Here is an 18,089-nt window from a genome sequence, read left to right as displayed (position 1 = left end):
CGAAGGGCTTGTACAACATTCGCACACATAAAGGGAAGGTCTGGGCCGATGCCTTGCAGGCCTCCTCCTTCATCCGCAGCATCTCTGCCTGTCGAGGGTAGAACTCCCCCACCTGGTAGTCCTTCAGCACGCGCTACACAAGTCAAGGTCAGGCAAATATGTGACAAGCTCTCAGTAATTCTGCCATTAGTGGTGTTTATTAATTAAATTATAAACAACGGCCGTTCATCACAGGCTGTGAAACTGAAACAAATTTCAGGTCATTTAGACCCAAAACCCATTCTTTTAATTCCACGATGGAATCTGCGGCTCATTCTGTTTCAATTAGTTTGCAATGTAAACAATAAAATGAATAAAAAAGTGTTCAAAATGTGTATTATTGTATGTTATATATCAAACATTTTTCGAGGCTACTTCTCTAATATATTTTGTAGTCTAGGTGTCTGATCTCAAACTATGTAAAGAGTTAATTTTGAACTTCGAATTTTTGGATGATCTCTTCAGACTAATTTGACTCGATTCCAAGAGCAAGTCTGTGATGGTGTCAAATTCCAGACGCTGCGCGAAGAGAAAAGTAAACTGGAGCCAAACTTCACATTTACTTTAAAATGCTGTATGTGTTTCACAAAGATTTTTCTTAAGATTTTCATACTAAAATAAATTTATCCACACATTACTTAACGTATAAACGTACTTTTATAACTTTTAAACTAAAAAAAAAAATATTTACGAGAGTACCTAAGGCACAAAAGATAATCGTTACTAATTATTTCAATTCTTTTGATCATTAATTTATATAATATTTTTATCACCTAATCTGTTTATTCTCACGTATATAATACTGAATACGAAAATACACCGGCTATTCTACTGCTGTGTACAATTTGCGGATTATAGTTTGCTCCTTCAATAAATCTAATGCAATATTTTCCGCTTATATGTATATAATATGTCCGTCTCAATATCACGGCAACGACAATAAAAATATTATAAAACACCTTTATTATAAAAATTTACTAATTTTTATTTAAAAAAATTACAATTATGGCTTTGGAAATATTTTTGGAAAAAGATTATGTGTTTTATAAATATATATAAATAAAAATCCATAACAATGATGAGGGTTGATGAAAGTAGCCGATGTAGAAATTATAACATGCCTTGTATATTATTTAATAACTACGCAAGTAACACAAGCCTGTGTTAACGTTTTGTGTACTGTTTAAATAGTGCTAACATAGTACATTACATATCTATTATAAGTATAGTTTCATCCATTAGACGATTTCATCATTTGAGTTTACATAATTCTTGCTAAACACAGTTAAATTCTAACTCCGCGCGTGGTGATTGGTCGGTTTAGTTCGTTTGTTTGGTCGCACTGTTATGACAGGTTAGAGGTTATAATTTGTTATTTTAAATGTTTGACTAGCAATACGCGCTGTTTCTTCTCAATCGACTGAATTAACGATTGATTGCAGAGTGATTTAAACTAATAATTTACTTAACACTATCAACATTTGTCAATAGTATGACATAACCTATAAACTCAGTTTCTCAACTTTTGTGTCAATCTAACAATTAATCAATTCAATCATAGTTTACGATAATGAAATATCAGTGTACAATTATTTACCTTTATTGTTTGTAGTTGTTGTAAATGACGAATCTAAGCACTCCAACATTTTCACGAATAAACATAGTTAACTGCTTTATCCCGTGCGGCGGACCCACAGTTATCTTCTTTATCCCGTGCGACGGACCCACTGGACGGGCATCGTAACGTTACCGGGCGTTACACTTTTTCATGAGTGGACTCCCGAGCCGCAAACCTAATTTAAGACGTTGTCACGTCAACAAAAAATCAAAGACTATTAACGTGTTTTATAAACAACTCACCCTATCGGGATCGATCGGTACTTTGGAAGTTACGTGGTCGATAACAAAACGGAATCGATCGAACGCTTCCAGGTACAGTTTATCCCGTGCGACCGGACCCACTGGACGGGCATCGTAAACGTTTACCGGGCGTTACACTTTTTCATGAGTGACTCCGAGCCGCAACCTAATTTAAGACGTTGTCACGTCAACAAAAAATCAAAGACTATTAAACGTTATAAACAACTCACGCCTATCGGGATCGATCGTACTTTGGAAGTTACGTGGTCGATAACAAACGGAATCGATCGACGCTTCCAGGTACAGTTCATAATTTTAACACTTTCTATTCATAATAATAATTATTTAGAATAAACATTTACGAACTGAGAAAACGAAGTGTGTTTATATATTCGATACAACAGTCGTTGTAGAGTTGCTGTTTTGACATATAACCGTTACTCGGCACAGGGCTGTCAGCTGTTTGTCACATGATAAATGGAGGGCCGGGCTGTTTAACCGTTTCCAATCTGGGATCGGCTTTGCCTCGGTATCCCACACATTAACCGCTTCCTAACTCACCGTCTATTGTTTCAAAATCCGATTGTCCTCGTCCCAAACCCGCCTTGTCACGCTTACAAATGAGTGTTTTAAGTGGATACTGTGCCATTTCTTCTACGTAAATTTAAAGGTGTATTTTCTATAGTTTCTATTAGATTTATATCAAATAAAAATAAACAACGTTTAGCATCGAATAAAATCCGCGATTACGTGTAGAATACATTGAATGGAATTTTATGCTCATCCTCCTTGAAATGTATTAAAACAAGATCTTTGTCTCAGCTCATTTAAAGTTTATTAGAAACATATATAGTAAATATGTGCCATTTGCATGTAAACTTTGATTTGGATTGTCAATGATCGATTTCCCTTTTATGATCTTAATTTGGCTTCATTACACATTAATGTTTGAGAAAAATAAAACAAAAACTTTGAAGTTGACTTTTGGTTTGATACACATTGGGCATCTTATCATACCTTAAAATAATATACCTAAAATAAAATTTTTATTTTTTTCCAGCACATTCACGTAAAAATAAATCATATTTACTCTTTCTTTTGATCTCAATGTGGGCTCGGTTCCTGGTTCGTTGTGTAAACAATCTGTTTCATATAATGTTTCTATTCACAAGAGTGTTTCTTTTAAAGAAAAATGGTCCAGCATTTATCTCATGATGTATACCCCCTATCATACTGTCAGGGCTCATGTCTTTATGGGCTGGTGCTTAATCCTGGATTTTTTTGGTTTGGATTCTCTTAACTCAGGGGATGCACTAATCTCTATTAATCGGTCTTTTTATTAAGAGTAAAGTTCACTTATTTTCAACAGTAATTAAAATTTTTTTCTTTAAATACTACAATACAATTAGGAAAAAAGAGTAATTTTAAAATAATTTTGTTTGCAAAAAATATTGGCAAACGTGTTTCTTTTAGGCCAAATACATTCAACTTTGATTAGTCAGTTTTGTTCAGGTTATAAAAAACCTCTTCTATAATATAAAATGTAATACTAAATCATTAATATAAATTAATTAGTTTAGCGTAAGTACTGCGTTTATTACACCATTCAAGGCTTTGCTCTGATTAAGTTTTCAATCTACTAAGAATCCATGCCGGAACAAAGTGTTTGTATGCAAGCCTCTAGTGTGATGGGCAGTCAAGGGTTGATAATGCTAATTAATGGGTTGGAAGACCAATCGTAGCACAATACATGTCTTGGGTAATATTATACTACTATTTATACGTAATAATATAATCACATTTACTAACTACATTTGAAACATAATAACAAGTGTGGAAATTAAATTTTGATTTAACGATACAGAATCAATTTTTGACTACCCAAAAAGATTTTAAGATGCATAGCATTTAAAAGTAGAAGGGGAAGACTACATTATTGTACCTTTTCCTTAGAAAAAGCGATATTTTATTTTTTACATACATATTAGATGTAGGTTGGTTTTGCTTTTCCTTACCACAAAAGCGAATATGAACTCGAAGCCCATCCTGAAGACTGGTGACAGTTCCGTGGAGTCGGGCCTCACCAGGAGCGGTGCTAGCAGGAATGCACCCAGAAACTTCCGGTTGTACTCGCGTCTGGCCGCCGTCATCATAAGGAACAGTGTTCCACCAACGGAGCATCCTGAGTAGAAGATCCGGTCATGGTCAGTCGAGCGGGAGATGTGTTCCACCATTGCCGGCAGATCGTAATATGCTATGTCGTGCAGACTGAATGATGTGCAGGGCAAACAGTCATTACGATCTTCTAGTTGCAGAGCGTATTGAAGTAAGAATTGTAATACAACAAAACATTCGATTTGGATTTCAGTGGAAATATTCATTTCGGGAATACTCGACTAACAAAATGGTTTTTCACTAACATGTTTGCTTATCTTACTAGTGTGCTTTTATTTATGTTTGGAAGTGAGCAAACGGCTTGTACAAAACAAATACCCATATAACAATTAAATTATCCTTGATAATTAAAGTTAATCAATGCAAAGATTACGTTTTACGTGTTTATAAAATACTCAACTGTTTATGAATATCTCTAAAGTAATTTTGTCATTTTGTACCAAACTAATTTTTTATGATGTTAAATACTGAATAAATAACGATGGTTTCTTAAAATAAAGTTTTGAACTTTAAAAGATGTTAATGAATATTTTAGCTATTACGATAAAACTTGCATTATCTTACAGATAACACTTATAGTGTATCGACTAAAAATAAATTCGTAAAAGTGCATGAAGTTTTATCATTGTTCTTTTTTTGGCTACAGACAATGTGGGCACTAGTAAACCCATTCCTTAAGACCCCCTCCCTCCCAAAAATTTTTAAATTCATCAATATGTGGATATTATTTATTTTCTAAATAACAGAAAGTATGTACGGTAAAAATCCAAGCATATACCTACAAATCCAGATCGCTGGGACTGAGCTTAAATAATGTCACTGCACAGAACCAGCACACTTCACAACAGATGTCACATGCACTAGAGATTGTGAGAGACTGGTGATTATATACAATTGTTGGTGTATGTTTAACACGTGTATTACAAAATGTTTACTCATGAAGAAGAGGATTGACATATATAATGTAATCATAATATAAGTAAGTACACAATACTTATTCAATACGTTTCAAACGTGTGTGTTCGCTTTATCGAGATTATAGATAATAGACTGATTTAATTTCAATTATCATAGAATCACAAAAACTATTAGCTCACCCGGGACTCTAGTCCGGATCTCTCACCTGCCGGGTGAGCTTGCAATTAATTCAGGACACAACACCTTTTGTACAGTTCAATAAATGTTAATATAAACAGTGCCCTGAATCTTAGGCCCTGAATTAAAGTTGAACTGAATTATAATTACTAATGTTACTGTGACTGTGCTTGTATTTATATAAGTGAAAACGTTCTATACAGTTGGTGATACCGTATAAAAGGGCGGCACATGTAATGTAAGAATGTAAAATGGAAAATTATTAACATGGTTATGTATACAATGGTAAAGGTAATGCTAGACATTAATTAATTCACGACACAACACCTTTTGTACAGTTCAATAAATGTTAATATAAACAGTGCCCTGAATCTTAGGCCCTGAATTAAAGTTGAACTGAATTATAATTACTAATGTTACTGTGACTGTGCTTGTATTTATATAAGTGAAAACGTTCTATACAGTTGGTGATACCGTATAAAAGGGCGGCACATGTAATGTAAGAATGTAAAATGGAAAATTATTAACATGGTTATGTATACAATGGTAAAGGTAATGCTAGACATTAATTAATTCACGACACAACACCTTTTGTACAGTTCAATAAATGTTAATATAAACAGTGCCCTGAATCTTAGGCCCTGAATTAAAGTTGAACTGAATTATAATTACTAATGTTACTGTGACTGTGCTTGTATTTATATAAGTGAAAACGTTCTATACAGTTGGTGATACCGTATAAAAGGGCGGCACATGTAATGTAAGAATGTAAAATGGAAAATTATTAACATGGTTATGTATACAATGGTAAAGGTAATGCTAGACATTAATTAATTCACGACACAACACCTTTTGTAACAGTTCAATAAATGTTAATATAAAACAGTGCCCTGAATCTTAGGCTGTAGTAGTATTTTTGAAAGAAAAATGTAATGCTGCAAACATTGAAATAGGTAGTTTATTATTTTATCAATGTTCATACAAAAACAAAGTGAAATTAGCCAAACATGAGTATATTATGTAATTGTATTTCTATATGTATGTGAATCTCTTTAAACTTCCCTGACAGTATTTTGTACGCTGCCGCTCTGTTCCCTGTTTATCATGGTGGACGCATGAGAAGCTAGTTGGCTCTTGCGTACACACCCTATTCCAATAATAATTTTAGCCCAAACACCTCAAAAAGTAATTGCTAATAATGTATGCCGTATTTCATCAATAATATTGGGTATGGTACAATAAGCAAACCCGGATTTTTTGTATCGAAATCGGCAAACGGTATTACTTAATCATAACCATCAATATAATCAATCAATACTGATTAATTATTTTAAATGATTAATTCAATAATCTATATCAATAGCTGTAAACACTTTCAAATAATACTCTTAATATAATATTTAAATTTCATATAAGTAACATTTGGTTATAAAAAATGACAGTCAATTTTAGAAAAACACACAAAATTGCTTTGGAATATGATATATGACACATTTTCATGACTTCAACATATTGGACTCGTTGAAAAAAACCCATTAAGTGAAATTTTTGCGAAAGAAACACGTGTAACTGTGAGAGGGGCAATAATGGTCGTGTCCAGTTTTTCCTAATTATGGTTATAATAAATTGTTTGATCACTGTAAATATCAGATTCATATTTTAATTTAAAACATGTGATGGTTATTGACAACTATAGATAATTTATATTGATTGATAGTATAGGATTTGAGATGCGAATATTAGGTATCGATACTTAAATTCTTCAATATAAAAAACCGGGTCCTCTTATCGTACCCTACCCATAATATTGATCAGTTATCCTTGACAGTAATTTCCTACTCATGAATGCCTTATTTCACCACCATTAACTCGTCCTGGGTATGACGTTAAACTGCCTCTTCCCACCTAACCATTCCCTAATTCCTACCAAATCCCCCTCCAGGGTCTTATTAGTACCCGTCCTCTGACCGTTCCAGTCCATGGCTCGCTTAAGCCGGCACTAGATGCCCTATCTGGTGTCGGTGAGAGCTGATGTGAGCTTGTCTCTGCCGAGGCGTAAGTCATGTACTGGTTCAGAAGCCAGCCACTTCGGTCCTTGGTCAGGAAGTGTTCAGTAGGCAGGAGTGTCGGAGCCCCTGTTGCCACGTGCGAGTCCAAGTTGTGCGCGTATTCCCGACTTGGTAATCGATGGAAACCGGGCCTCGGGGAACTGAGGTAGGGTTGTCCCCCAAGCTACGGTTTGTGGGACACCCGAGGGCATGCCCGCTCCCGGTGAATCGGCCCTCACTACTAAACACGATGCGCTGGTGACCCTATATATGAATATTGAAACCACCCCACCCTTAGGGCAAGAATTCGGAGGAAGAGATCTTAATAATCCAGAGAAAAAACGACAGTTGTCAGATTCTGAAAATGAATCGTATATAAAACAAAGGAAAGTGGAAGAAAAAGTAAACGCAGAAAATATGAATATACCTAATCGTGAGTCATAAGGATGAGGGCAAAACTCCAACAAAGGTTAGTCCTTTCCTTATAAACAAAGCTTTTGTTTCCTCAGGCGGTCAGCCTAAATCGGTAAGCAAACTGAGAAATGGAACTATCTTGGTGGAGGCTGCGAATTACATCCAAGTCAGGAAATTCCTTCAGATGACAAGCTTTTTTGATCAGGTTTGATCAGGTGGAAGTCGTTGTTCAACCGCACTCCTCACTGAATACCTCTAAGGGGATCGTCTTCTGCCGTGACCTGATGGAGTGTAGTGAGGAGGATATCAAGGACGAGCTGCAGTGTGAAATGGCAACCGATGTGGTCAGGATGCTTCGGACGGAGAATGGGAAAAAGGTTCCTACTCCTGGTCTAATTCTGACCTTTGCTTTTCCCCAACCCCGAAAAACTATTAAGGCTGGGTACTTGTCCCTGACTGTACGGCCATACTTGAAAAATCCGCAGCGGTGTTTCCGTTGTCAGAGATTCGGGCACTCTACTAAGACGTGCTCGGGCCCTGAGACTTGTTCTCGTTGCGGCGATGAAGGCCACCAAGAGGAAGGTTGCAAGAACAACGTCAGATGCGTGAACTGTAAGGGCAAACACGCGGCCGCTTCGAAGGAGTGTAGAGTTTACTTAGAGGAAAAGGAAGTATTGAAGATCGTTACTCTTAACAAACTCTCCTTTAACGAAGCCCGCAAAGAGTACAGGAGAAGAATCGCTCCAACCCCTAAAAAGGGAGTCTCGTACTCCGAAGCTGCTTCAGCCCCAGTCCAATCCGTACAGTGCCCGTCATGTACCGCCTTGGAGGGTATGGTACTCAATTTAGCAGAACAGGTTGCCTCTTTGGTTAAGCAGCTTGCAGCCGGTACCGGACAACATCCGTTGGCATCCACCAGTAATCCTTCCCAAGCACTCCACACGCCCCATACAAAGTCCAACACACAGATTCAAGCTCGTCCAACAGTTACTCCTACTTTCAGAGATAAGGTGCAACAAAATACGAAACCAGCCTTATCTTTGGAAGAGAGGAAAAAACTCGCTGACAAACTAAAAAAGAACATACAAGCAAAATCAGATAATAGATCTAAATTCTTAGTGAAAAAGACTAATCCATCCTAGTCCAGATCCTCCCAATTATCACTTGATGATGATATGGTTGAGGACCCTTTGGAGATGCAGACAGAGTTCCAAACTGTTCAAGGTATCTTCCGTCCTGTATCTAAACAAAGAAAAAAAATTACGATGAACTAGCACAATATAATTTAAAGTTAAACTTATTTATTCAGATTATCTATTGGTGTTAATATTTATAAATTTTGTTATTTAATGTTTATTTATCATTATCTTGACAGCTGCCAAATTAGCCCCTTTACAGCTACCTTGGTGGCAGTAAATTGTGTTAAGATTTTACAGTTTATTTAATTAATGTTATGTACTTTGTCCTTTTTTATGTTCTATTTATCTTTTAGTCTTTATATATGTTAAGACCTCTCTACAGTCTTTCCCTTGTTACATTTATTGTTATCTAGTTTTAAGTATAAAATATTTACTCACCTAGTTGTCGTAATTCCTATTTCTGTTATATACAATGTAATCTTTAATGTCTAGCATTACCTTTACCATTGTATACATAACCATGTTAATAATTTTCCATTTTACATTCTTACATTACATGTGCCGCCCTTTTATACGGTATCACCAACTGTATAGAACGTTTTCACTTATATAAATACAAGCACAGTCACAGTAACATTAGTAATTATAATTCAGTTCAACTTTAATTCAGGGCCTAAGATTCAGGGCACTGTTTATATTAAACATTTATTGAACTGTACAAAAGGTGTTGTGTCGTGAAATTAATTAATGTCTAGCATTACCTTTACCATTGTATACATAACCATGTTAATAATTTTCCATTTTACATTCTTACATTACATGTGCCGCCCTTTTATACGGTATCACCAACTGTATAGAACGTTTTCACTTATATAAATACAAGCACAGTCACAGTAACATTAGTAATTATAATTCAGTTCAACTTTAATTCAGGGCCTAAGATTCAGGGCACTGTTTATATTAACATTTATTGAACTGTTACAAAAGGTGTTGTGTCGTGAATTAATTAATGTCTAGCATTACCTTTACCATTGTATACATAACCATGTTAATAATTTTCCATTTTACATTCTTACATTACATGTGCCGCCCTTTTATACGGTATCACCAACTGTATAGAACGTTTTTCACTTATATAAATACAAGCACAGTCACAGTAACATTAGTAATTATAATTCAGTTCAACTTTAATTCACATTTCGTCTTTATGTACTTAATTTTTATAACTTTAACAACACCAAATACATTATAAAATAACATCGCTCTGCCTGTTAACCTAAAACACAAAGTAGAAGGTGTTTCTTTCCCTCCAAAAGGTCATCTATTGTGTGTCTGTGCAGGAAGACATTTCAGCAGCCTTGACATTACGCTTCATGGCTGTTGTTAATACTAGTAGCCTGTAATATATATACATATATATATATGTGTGTGTGTGTGTGTGTGTGTGTGTGTGTGTGTGTGTGTGTGTGTGTGTGTGTGTGTGTGTGTGTGTGTGTGTGTGTGTGTGTGTGTGTGTGTGTGTGTGTGTGTGTGTGTGTGTGTGTGTGTGTGTGTGTGTGTGTGAGTGTGTGTGTGTGTGTGTGTGTGTGTGTGTGTGTGTGTGTGTGTGGTGTGTGTGTGTGTGTGTGTGTGTGTGTGTGTGTGTGTGTGTGTGTGTGTGTGTGTGTGTGTGTGTGTGTGTGTGTGTGTGTGTGTGTGTGTGTGTGTGTGTGTGTGTGTGTGTGTGTGTGTGTGTGTGTGTGTGTGTGTGTGTGTGTGTGTGTGTGTGTGTGTGTGTGTGTGTGTGTGTGTGTGTGTGTGTGTGTGTGTGTGTGTGTGTGTGTGGTGTGTGTGTGTGTGTGTGTGTGTGTGTGTGTGTGTGTGTGTGTGTGTGTGTGTGTGTGTGTGTGTGTGTGTGTGTGTGTGTGTGTGTGTGTGTGTGTGTGTGTGTGTGTGTGTGTGTGTGTGTGTATTGGTTATTGTAAATTATTTTATTTTAATATTTGACATGTACAGCATTATATCATGATTCTTATGTCTTTATTCTAGCAAATTTCAATCGTCTTTTACGTTTTTGTACTACACAGAAGAAAAGTATTCAATTAGTATACATGACATAAAAAATTAAAATGAATTGCTATTGAGTGTTGTTTGATATTTAAAAAATCGGAATAGAAAGTAATTTCTTTATTGCAAAAATTTCATTTTTCGGGAGAAACATTTCCTATCAGGATTGTTGACTTGAAATGTCTTACGTTACAAATGATGTAAAAGCATTTCATATATTGTTTTCTATTTCATATTGTGGCCGTTCCGGCCAGGAACGTCTGTGTTAAATACAGTGAAGTAAGTAATCTTACATTATTGTAAATAAATTTATTTCAATATTTGGAATGTACAGCATTATATCATGATTCTTATGTCTTTATTCTAGCAAATTTCAATCGTCTTTTACTTTTTTGTACTACACAGATGAAAAGTATTCAATCAGTATACATGACATAAATAATTAAAATGAATTGCTATTGAGTGTTGTTTGATATAAAAAAATCGGAAAAGAAAGTAATTTCTTTGTTGCAAAAATTTCATTTTTCGGGAGAAACATTTCCTATCAGGATTGTTGACTTGAAATGTCCTATGTTACAAATGGTGTAAAAGCATTTCATATATTGTTTTTTATTTCAGTTTGTTGCCGTTCCGGCCAAAGAAATTGGTATTTCCACCGTGAAGTAAGTATTTTTTCATTATTGTAAATAAGATTATTTTAATATTTGACATGTACAGCATTATATCATGATTCTTATGTGTTTATTGTAGCAAATATCAATCGTCTTTTACGTTTTTGTACTACACAGATGAAAAGTATTCAATTAGTATACATAAGATAAATAATTAAAATGAATTGCTATTGAGTATTGTTTGATATTAAAACAATTGTAAAAAAAAGTAATTTGTTTGTTGTAAACCTTTCATTTTTCTGGAGAAACAGTTGCTATAAGGATTGTTGACTTGAAATGTATTACGTTGCAAATGCGGTAAAAGCATTTCATATATTGTTTTCTATTTCAGTTTGGTGCCGTTGGGGACACCAACAATTTTGTATTGTCAAGTAAGTAGTTTTTCATTAGAAATTATAACTTATTTAAATTTGGAACCAAATTTCGTGTACATTGTAAACAGCGTTTTGATACTACAAGTTTCAATTAATAATGTATTTATACAACGTTAAATGAATAATAATAATTTACATGGGGAATTCCTTTATGATATGGTTAAAAGTAAATGTAACGGTCCAGTTATATAATTTAACATACTAATTGATTTTATTTGTTCTATTTAATGAATTTAAAAATACTTTATTAGCAATAATATTGTGTTGACAATAATGGAAATTTTTTTTTTTTTTTAACAACTGAAAAACCAAAATATCTTTTTGTTTTCAGACTAACGTTGTTATGGTTCACCATTTTATAGTGTGTCTTACATTATCACTGAAATTAAACATATTTAATTTTCATGTTAAATGTAGAACATTATAAACATTTGAACTTTTATATACTATCCTGTAACGTGTTGAATTTCAAACATTGTGCTAATTGTATCAATTACATTGTTTCATGTGATAATGCTGCACTTTTTGTTAAACTTTAACAATTTCATTTACAGCAACGTCATTGTCACCACTGGCCTTTCCAGTGAGTGTTTCCTCCCATTTCGTTACGTGTTCCACTTCCCAACGTAAGTTGAAATAAAAGTATTTCTTTGTAATAAATGAATTCAAGTGTGTTACCTATATTTACGAAATGATTTCAGACAACTAATATTTTTTATTATGGAAGGATGAATGTACGTATACTTAAAACAATTCTGTTATTTAGATGGGGAAGTGGAAACCTTCGTACAAGGTTATCACAAAGAAGCGTGTGCTGTTGGTCACGGACAGCCATGGGAGGGAGCTCCATCATCTCCTGGAGAGGTCCAGTGACTAATCAGTGACGGCTATTGTTTCGCCCAACGGCACCATGAATTACATTTTGGACAACGCCCTGTTATACCAAAACAAGTACGATGAAGTGATAGTCATGGCTGGGACGAACGACATCAATGACCAAGGTTTCATTAATAATGACTTTTTTAATGCACTAGGCAAGTTAATTAAACTTTCTCAATTGAACAATTTAACCATTATTAACTTGCCTAGGAGGAGAGATGTTGTTTCGCCTGCCGTGCATCGTGCACGTGCAAGCTTAAATGCCACTTTAAAAAACATTAAGTCTGCCAATTTCATTGACATTTCGAATTTCAAAAGACAATTTTTCACTAGTCATGGCTTGCACATGAACATGCACGGCAAGCATGAACTTGCTGTTGTAATTTTAAATTCAATTGGCGTCAAATCTGACAAGAAAATTATATTTACTTTTAATGAACAAGTACGGCGCATTAGACGCCCAAAAAACTAAATTCTGTTGGTAGAGTGTTGTCATTTACTCGTGGATTTAGTGATTGATTTTCATTTTCCACGGTTTTAAATTCCAATTACTTTTTCCATATATCATTGTAATTAATTTAATTCAACATGATGCCTCAAAATCGACGCGTAGAGTTGCCCGATTGTAGGGTCCTGCTACGTAGATTGTCGACAGAAGAAATTGGCAACTATTTGGCCGTTCGTGACTTACGAATTGCCGTTAACGAGCGGCCAAATAATGAGGCCGAAATTAATATTGTTCTGCCCCGTGGAAATAATGTAAATGTCAATGACATTGTGAATCCACGAGTAAACCCGCCACGTCGCGTCCTTCCTCCGAGGAGGCGACATGCTGACGTACCCCACCGGGTTATGTATAGGACTGCCCTGATGTTTGGAGCCGAATCGGTGGAAAATGTTCCGATGAGTTCATTAGGACGTTTTCAGGTACGTTGTCGTATGTGTGACGCCAAATATTTTGCTGAAGAAGCCTGTAATCGGCAAGGACTGTACATGCAATGTTGCAATTTGGGTAAGGTTGAAATTCCTGCACTTGGCCCGTGCCCGGAAGAACTACGTGGTTTTCTGACCGGAGAAGACGCGGCGGACGTTGAGTTTCGCAGAAACATCAGAACGGTCAATTCAAATTTTGCAATGGCGTCATTCAAAGCACAATCGCCCGTTGACAGAAATGTCGGCCAGGGTCATTGGTGTTTCTGCATCTCGGGCCAAGTGTATCATTACACGGAACCGGTTCCGGTTCGGATGGCTCCTTTACACAAGCTGAATCAGCTCTATTTCATAGACACTGAGGAGGCTTGCCAAGAAAGAAACGCCCTTATTGGAGATCGCGTAAGGGAAGCCACGATCCGAACAATTGAGACCATGTTGAGACGTGTCAATCAACTCTGCAGAGCCTATCGGTTCATCTCGGAGGTTTTGACTGACGTACCGGACGAGGTCAGAGTTCATGATGTGCACGTCATCTTCAAGAACGCATTGGCAACGATCTGAGGCGGTACAATTTGCCTGCCTGCAGAAGTGACATTGCTGCAGTTTACACAGGTGAAGAGCCGCCCATAGATGTAGATTTGGTTGTCTACCCGCAGGGGAGTGACCGCAGAAATCAGATCAAGAATCTGAACAGTCTTGCCGATCCAATGGTGTACCCTCTCCTATTTCCCAACGGGGAATACGGATACAGAACGGGTGTACCACACAGGCAGACAAACAGAACAGTGACGTTGAGACAATTTTACTCGTGGCGATTGGCCATCAGGAATGGCTTCTCCATCCTGCACAACGGAGGAAAGTTGTTTCAACAGTACATTGTTGACGCATGGTGTAAAGTCGAGGCAAATCAACTTTGGTTCATTCGGCAGAACCAGCGATCACTGAGAGTGGAAAATTATCGTGGTCTTCGTAGGTACCTGGAAGAAAGAGCGCGTGCGTTGGGAGCTCGGGTTGGAAAATTGGTAGTGCTCCCAGCCATGACTGTAGGATCGCCGCGTTATATGCAGGCCAGGTACCGCGAGGCCATGGCGATTGTGGCACGTTACGGGAAACCAGATCTCTTCATTACTTTCACAACAAATCCTAATTGGCCCGAAATTCAAGAGAATCTGGAACATCACCAACGCTTTGAACACCGACCGGACTTGGTCTGTCGCGTGTTCAAATCAAAATTCACACAATTCCTCGACAACTTGAACAAAAGACAGGTGCTAGGTGTTACACAAACGTACACCTACGTAATCGAATTCCAAAAAAGGGGGCTTCCACATGCCCACGTTTTAATCACAATGAGACCTGAGGACAAAATTACGATCGACAATGGAAATGACATTGTCTGTGCCGAGTTCCCCGACCGTGACATGGACCCAACACTGTACGACATCATAGCTGAACACTATGTTCACAGACCCTGTGGAGCCAACAATCCCATCGCCCCCTGTATGCGAGACGGTAAGTGCTCCAAAGGCTATCCGATGTCGTTCAATGATGAGACCATAATTGATCACGTCAGGAGACCTGTTTATCGCAGGCGACGTGACGGCCGAACAGCAGTCGTCGAGGAAACGGTAATCGACAACCGAAGAATTGTGCCATACAACCGGTACTTTGCCAAAAAATACATGTGCCACATCAATTTCGAAGTCTGCGCCACACTCTCGAGCATGAAGTACCTCTACAAGTATGTACACAAGGGCGCAGACTGTATCACAATTCAAGCCAGTGACACTGGCGATCAAACACTTGACTGGGACGAAATTCAAAATTATTTAGACTGTCGTTACTTCAGTTCAACGGAAGCCGCGTACCGACTTATGACATTTCCTCTCGCAGACAGATCACATTCGGTAATGACTTTGCCGGTTCATTTGGAATATGAACAAGCCATTCTGTTTGATGACGACCTCCCTGAAGAGGACGTTGCAGCTGCAGTTGATAAGCCAACGAAATTGATGGCGTGGTTCATATTGAACAACACAGACGTGGAAACCCGGCAATTGACATATGTTGAGATTCCTGAACACTACACGTGGAACAACAGAGAGGCAGTGTGGGGAAAAAGAAGGCAAATCTCAAAGACGATTGGTTGATTGATGGAAGTGACTCCTACTGACGTGGAATTGTATCATCTCAGAATGTTATTGCACCACGTGAGAGGTGCATTGTCTTTTGAAAGTATAAGAGATGTCCACGGAACAGTGTTTCCAACATACTTTGAGGCTTGCAAAGAAATGGGGCTGACAGAAGACGCAAATGAGTACAGAAGGTCACTGAGAGAAATGTCGGATTGGTGTACTGCAGGCCGACTGAGAAAAATGTTTGCACTGATATGTTGTGCAAATCACTGAAATACCCGAACTGTGGAAAACGTTCAGAGACGCCATGATTGATGATTATTTGAGGAGGCGTATAAACAGAATACAGGCGATAAATGCATGCCTTAGATCTATTGCTGACCACCTGCATAGAAACGACAAGACCTTGACTGAATTTGGTTTGCCACTGCCAGACGAGAATGTTGCTCATGAGCCAGAAGAACCGGGAGAATTAATGGAACAAGATGTACACGTCATTGATGTCAATACATTGAATGTACAACAAAGAATTGTATATGATCAAGTAATGGAAACAATTGAGAAGGTCGAGAGAGGCGACCATGTGGAAACGACAATGTTCTACGTTGATGGACCAGGAGGTAGTGGAAAAACTTATCTAAATAATGCTTTATTGACCAACATTATTGGCATGAACAAGGATGCAATTGCAGTTGGTTGGACAGGAATGGCTTCCACCCTGCTGGAAACCGGCACCACCGTACACAAGGCGTTTAAATTGCCCTTGAATGTGACAGATAGTACGGTGGCAGGGTGGCCAGTGCATCACTCAGAGTCTCGACGAATAATGAACTCTTCGTTGATAGTTTGGGACAACGCAACAATGTCACCCAAACTGTCTCTACAAGCAATTGACAAATTCTTAAAGGAACCTGATGCGGGAGCCAAACAAAACAATGGGTGGAAAGATTGTACTGTTGGGCGGTGACTTTCGACACGTTCTACCCGTCATTCAACGTCGTCACCGCACCCAAGTGGCACAGTCCAGTATTAAGTGCAGCTACCTCTGAAATTGTATGAAAAAATTCGAATTAAGAATCAACATGCGACTAGAACCGGATCAAGTGCAATTTGGACAATGGCTCAGTAGTCTGGGAAACGGTACACTGCGAATTCTTGAGCCCCGCCCCATGATAAATGGCGTCGACGATCTAATTGAAGTACCGTCAGAGTGTGTGGTGGAAACAAAAGGCGAGCTAATTGACAATGTGTTTGGTGAACACCTGGACCAAGATACGTCCATGACAGCGATACTCTCTCCAACAAACGTGTCCGCTAAAAAGATAAACGCTCATATATTGAGAAAAAATGCACTAGAAGAGAGAGAATATCTCAGCTGTGACAGCTACACACTTGATCCCAATGACAATTTTGACCCACCAATTGAACTTTTGAATTCAGTTGAAGATCCCGGTCTACCACCGCACAGACTGACATGGAAAAAGGGAGCCGTGGTAATGCTTTTAAGGAATGTTGATTTACAAGCAGGCATGTGCAATGGAACTCGATTGAAAGTTGTACAACTCCACGACCACACAATAGACGTCGAGATTTTGAGTAGAAAGCACAGGGGTGAGCAATCACTCCTACCGTGTGTAAGATTCATCTGCGAGACAGAAATTCTACCGCGGCCCCTCACTCGGTTGCAATTCCCAGTCAAAGTCGGTTACGCCATGACAATTAATAAAAGCTAAGGGCAAACTTTCAACAAAATTGGTATTTGTCTCGACACACCATGCTTCGCGCACGGTCAATTGTACGTGGCGTTTTCGAGGGATAGGAAATGGGCCGATGTATTAGTCTATGTGAGTGACGGTCCAAAACAAGGGACGTTTGGTTTCAACGATGGGCGTACTTTTACACGCAAAGTCGTGTATGCGTCCATTGTAGATCGAAACGACAACAATGGTCAATTCATACAACATAGTGGGGAAGAAGAACATCAAAATCTAATCCCACGACAATGGGTCTGAAGACGTTGAGATGACGGGTGATGACAATGAACAATTGGCTCAGGAGTTCATCCAAATGATTGAAGACGAGAATACGTTCATCACTGTTGTACACAACAACAGTGAGACTGTTTCTCGTCACGATCAACCAGACACTTCCGGCATTAGCAGGACATTCTTACGTCCTATCGCTGATGACTCGGACAGTGACTGATTGATCAGCAAAATTATTCAAAATTAGTTTGCCAGTTATATATTAAATTGTAATTTTTCTAAATCATGTAGCACCA

General features: G+C 37.7%; 2 protein-coding genes and 1 long non-coding RNA gene across 3 annotated transcripts; all 3 read left to right on the top strand.

The window, feature by feature from the left end:
* Positions 1-10,883: 10,883 nt before the first annotated feature.
* LOC124372531 lies at positions 10,884-12,558 on the top strand. The gene is made up of 3 exons (XR_006923342.1): positions 10,884-11,478; positions 11,819-11,858; positions 12,416-12,558. It is a non-coding gene; the product is annotated as an uncharacterized LOC124372531 (long non-coding RNA).
* Positions 12,559-14,380: 1,822 nt separating this feature from the next.
* On the top strand, positions 14,381-15,823 carry LOC124372536. Its single transcript, XM_046830933.1, has one exon. The coding sequence runs from the start codon at positions 14,381-14,383 to the stop codon at positions 15,821-15,823; it is 1,443 nt and encodes a 480-aa protein (XP_046686889.1).
* Positions 15,824-16,890: 1,067 nt separating this feature from the next.
* Positions 16,891-17,541, top strand: LOC124372535. Its single transcript, XM_046830931.1, has one exon. It carries the CDS (start codon positions 16,891-16,893, stop codon positions 17,539-17,541), a length of 651 nt encoding a protein of 216 aa, XP_046686887.1.
* The last annotated feature ends 548 nt before the right edge of the window (positions 17,542-18,089 follow it).

Source organism: Homalodisca vitripennis, unplaced genomic scaffold, assembly GCF_021130785.1.
Source record: "Homalodisca vitripennis isolate AUS2020 unplaced genomic scaffold, UT_GWSS_2.1 ScUCBcl_3433;HRSCAF=8971, whole genome shotgun sequence".
Classification (NCBI taxonomy): Eukaryota; Metazoa; Arthropoda; class Insecta; order Hemiptera; family Cicadellidae; genus Homalodisca; species Homalodisca vitripennis.
Note: the sequence above shows the minus strand (reverse complement) of the source record. Positions and strands in the feature narration are given on the sequence as shown.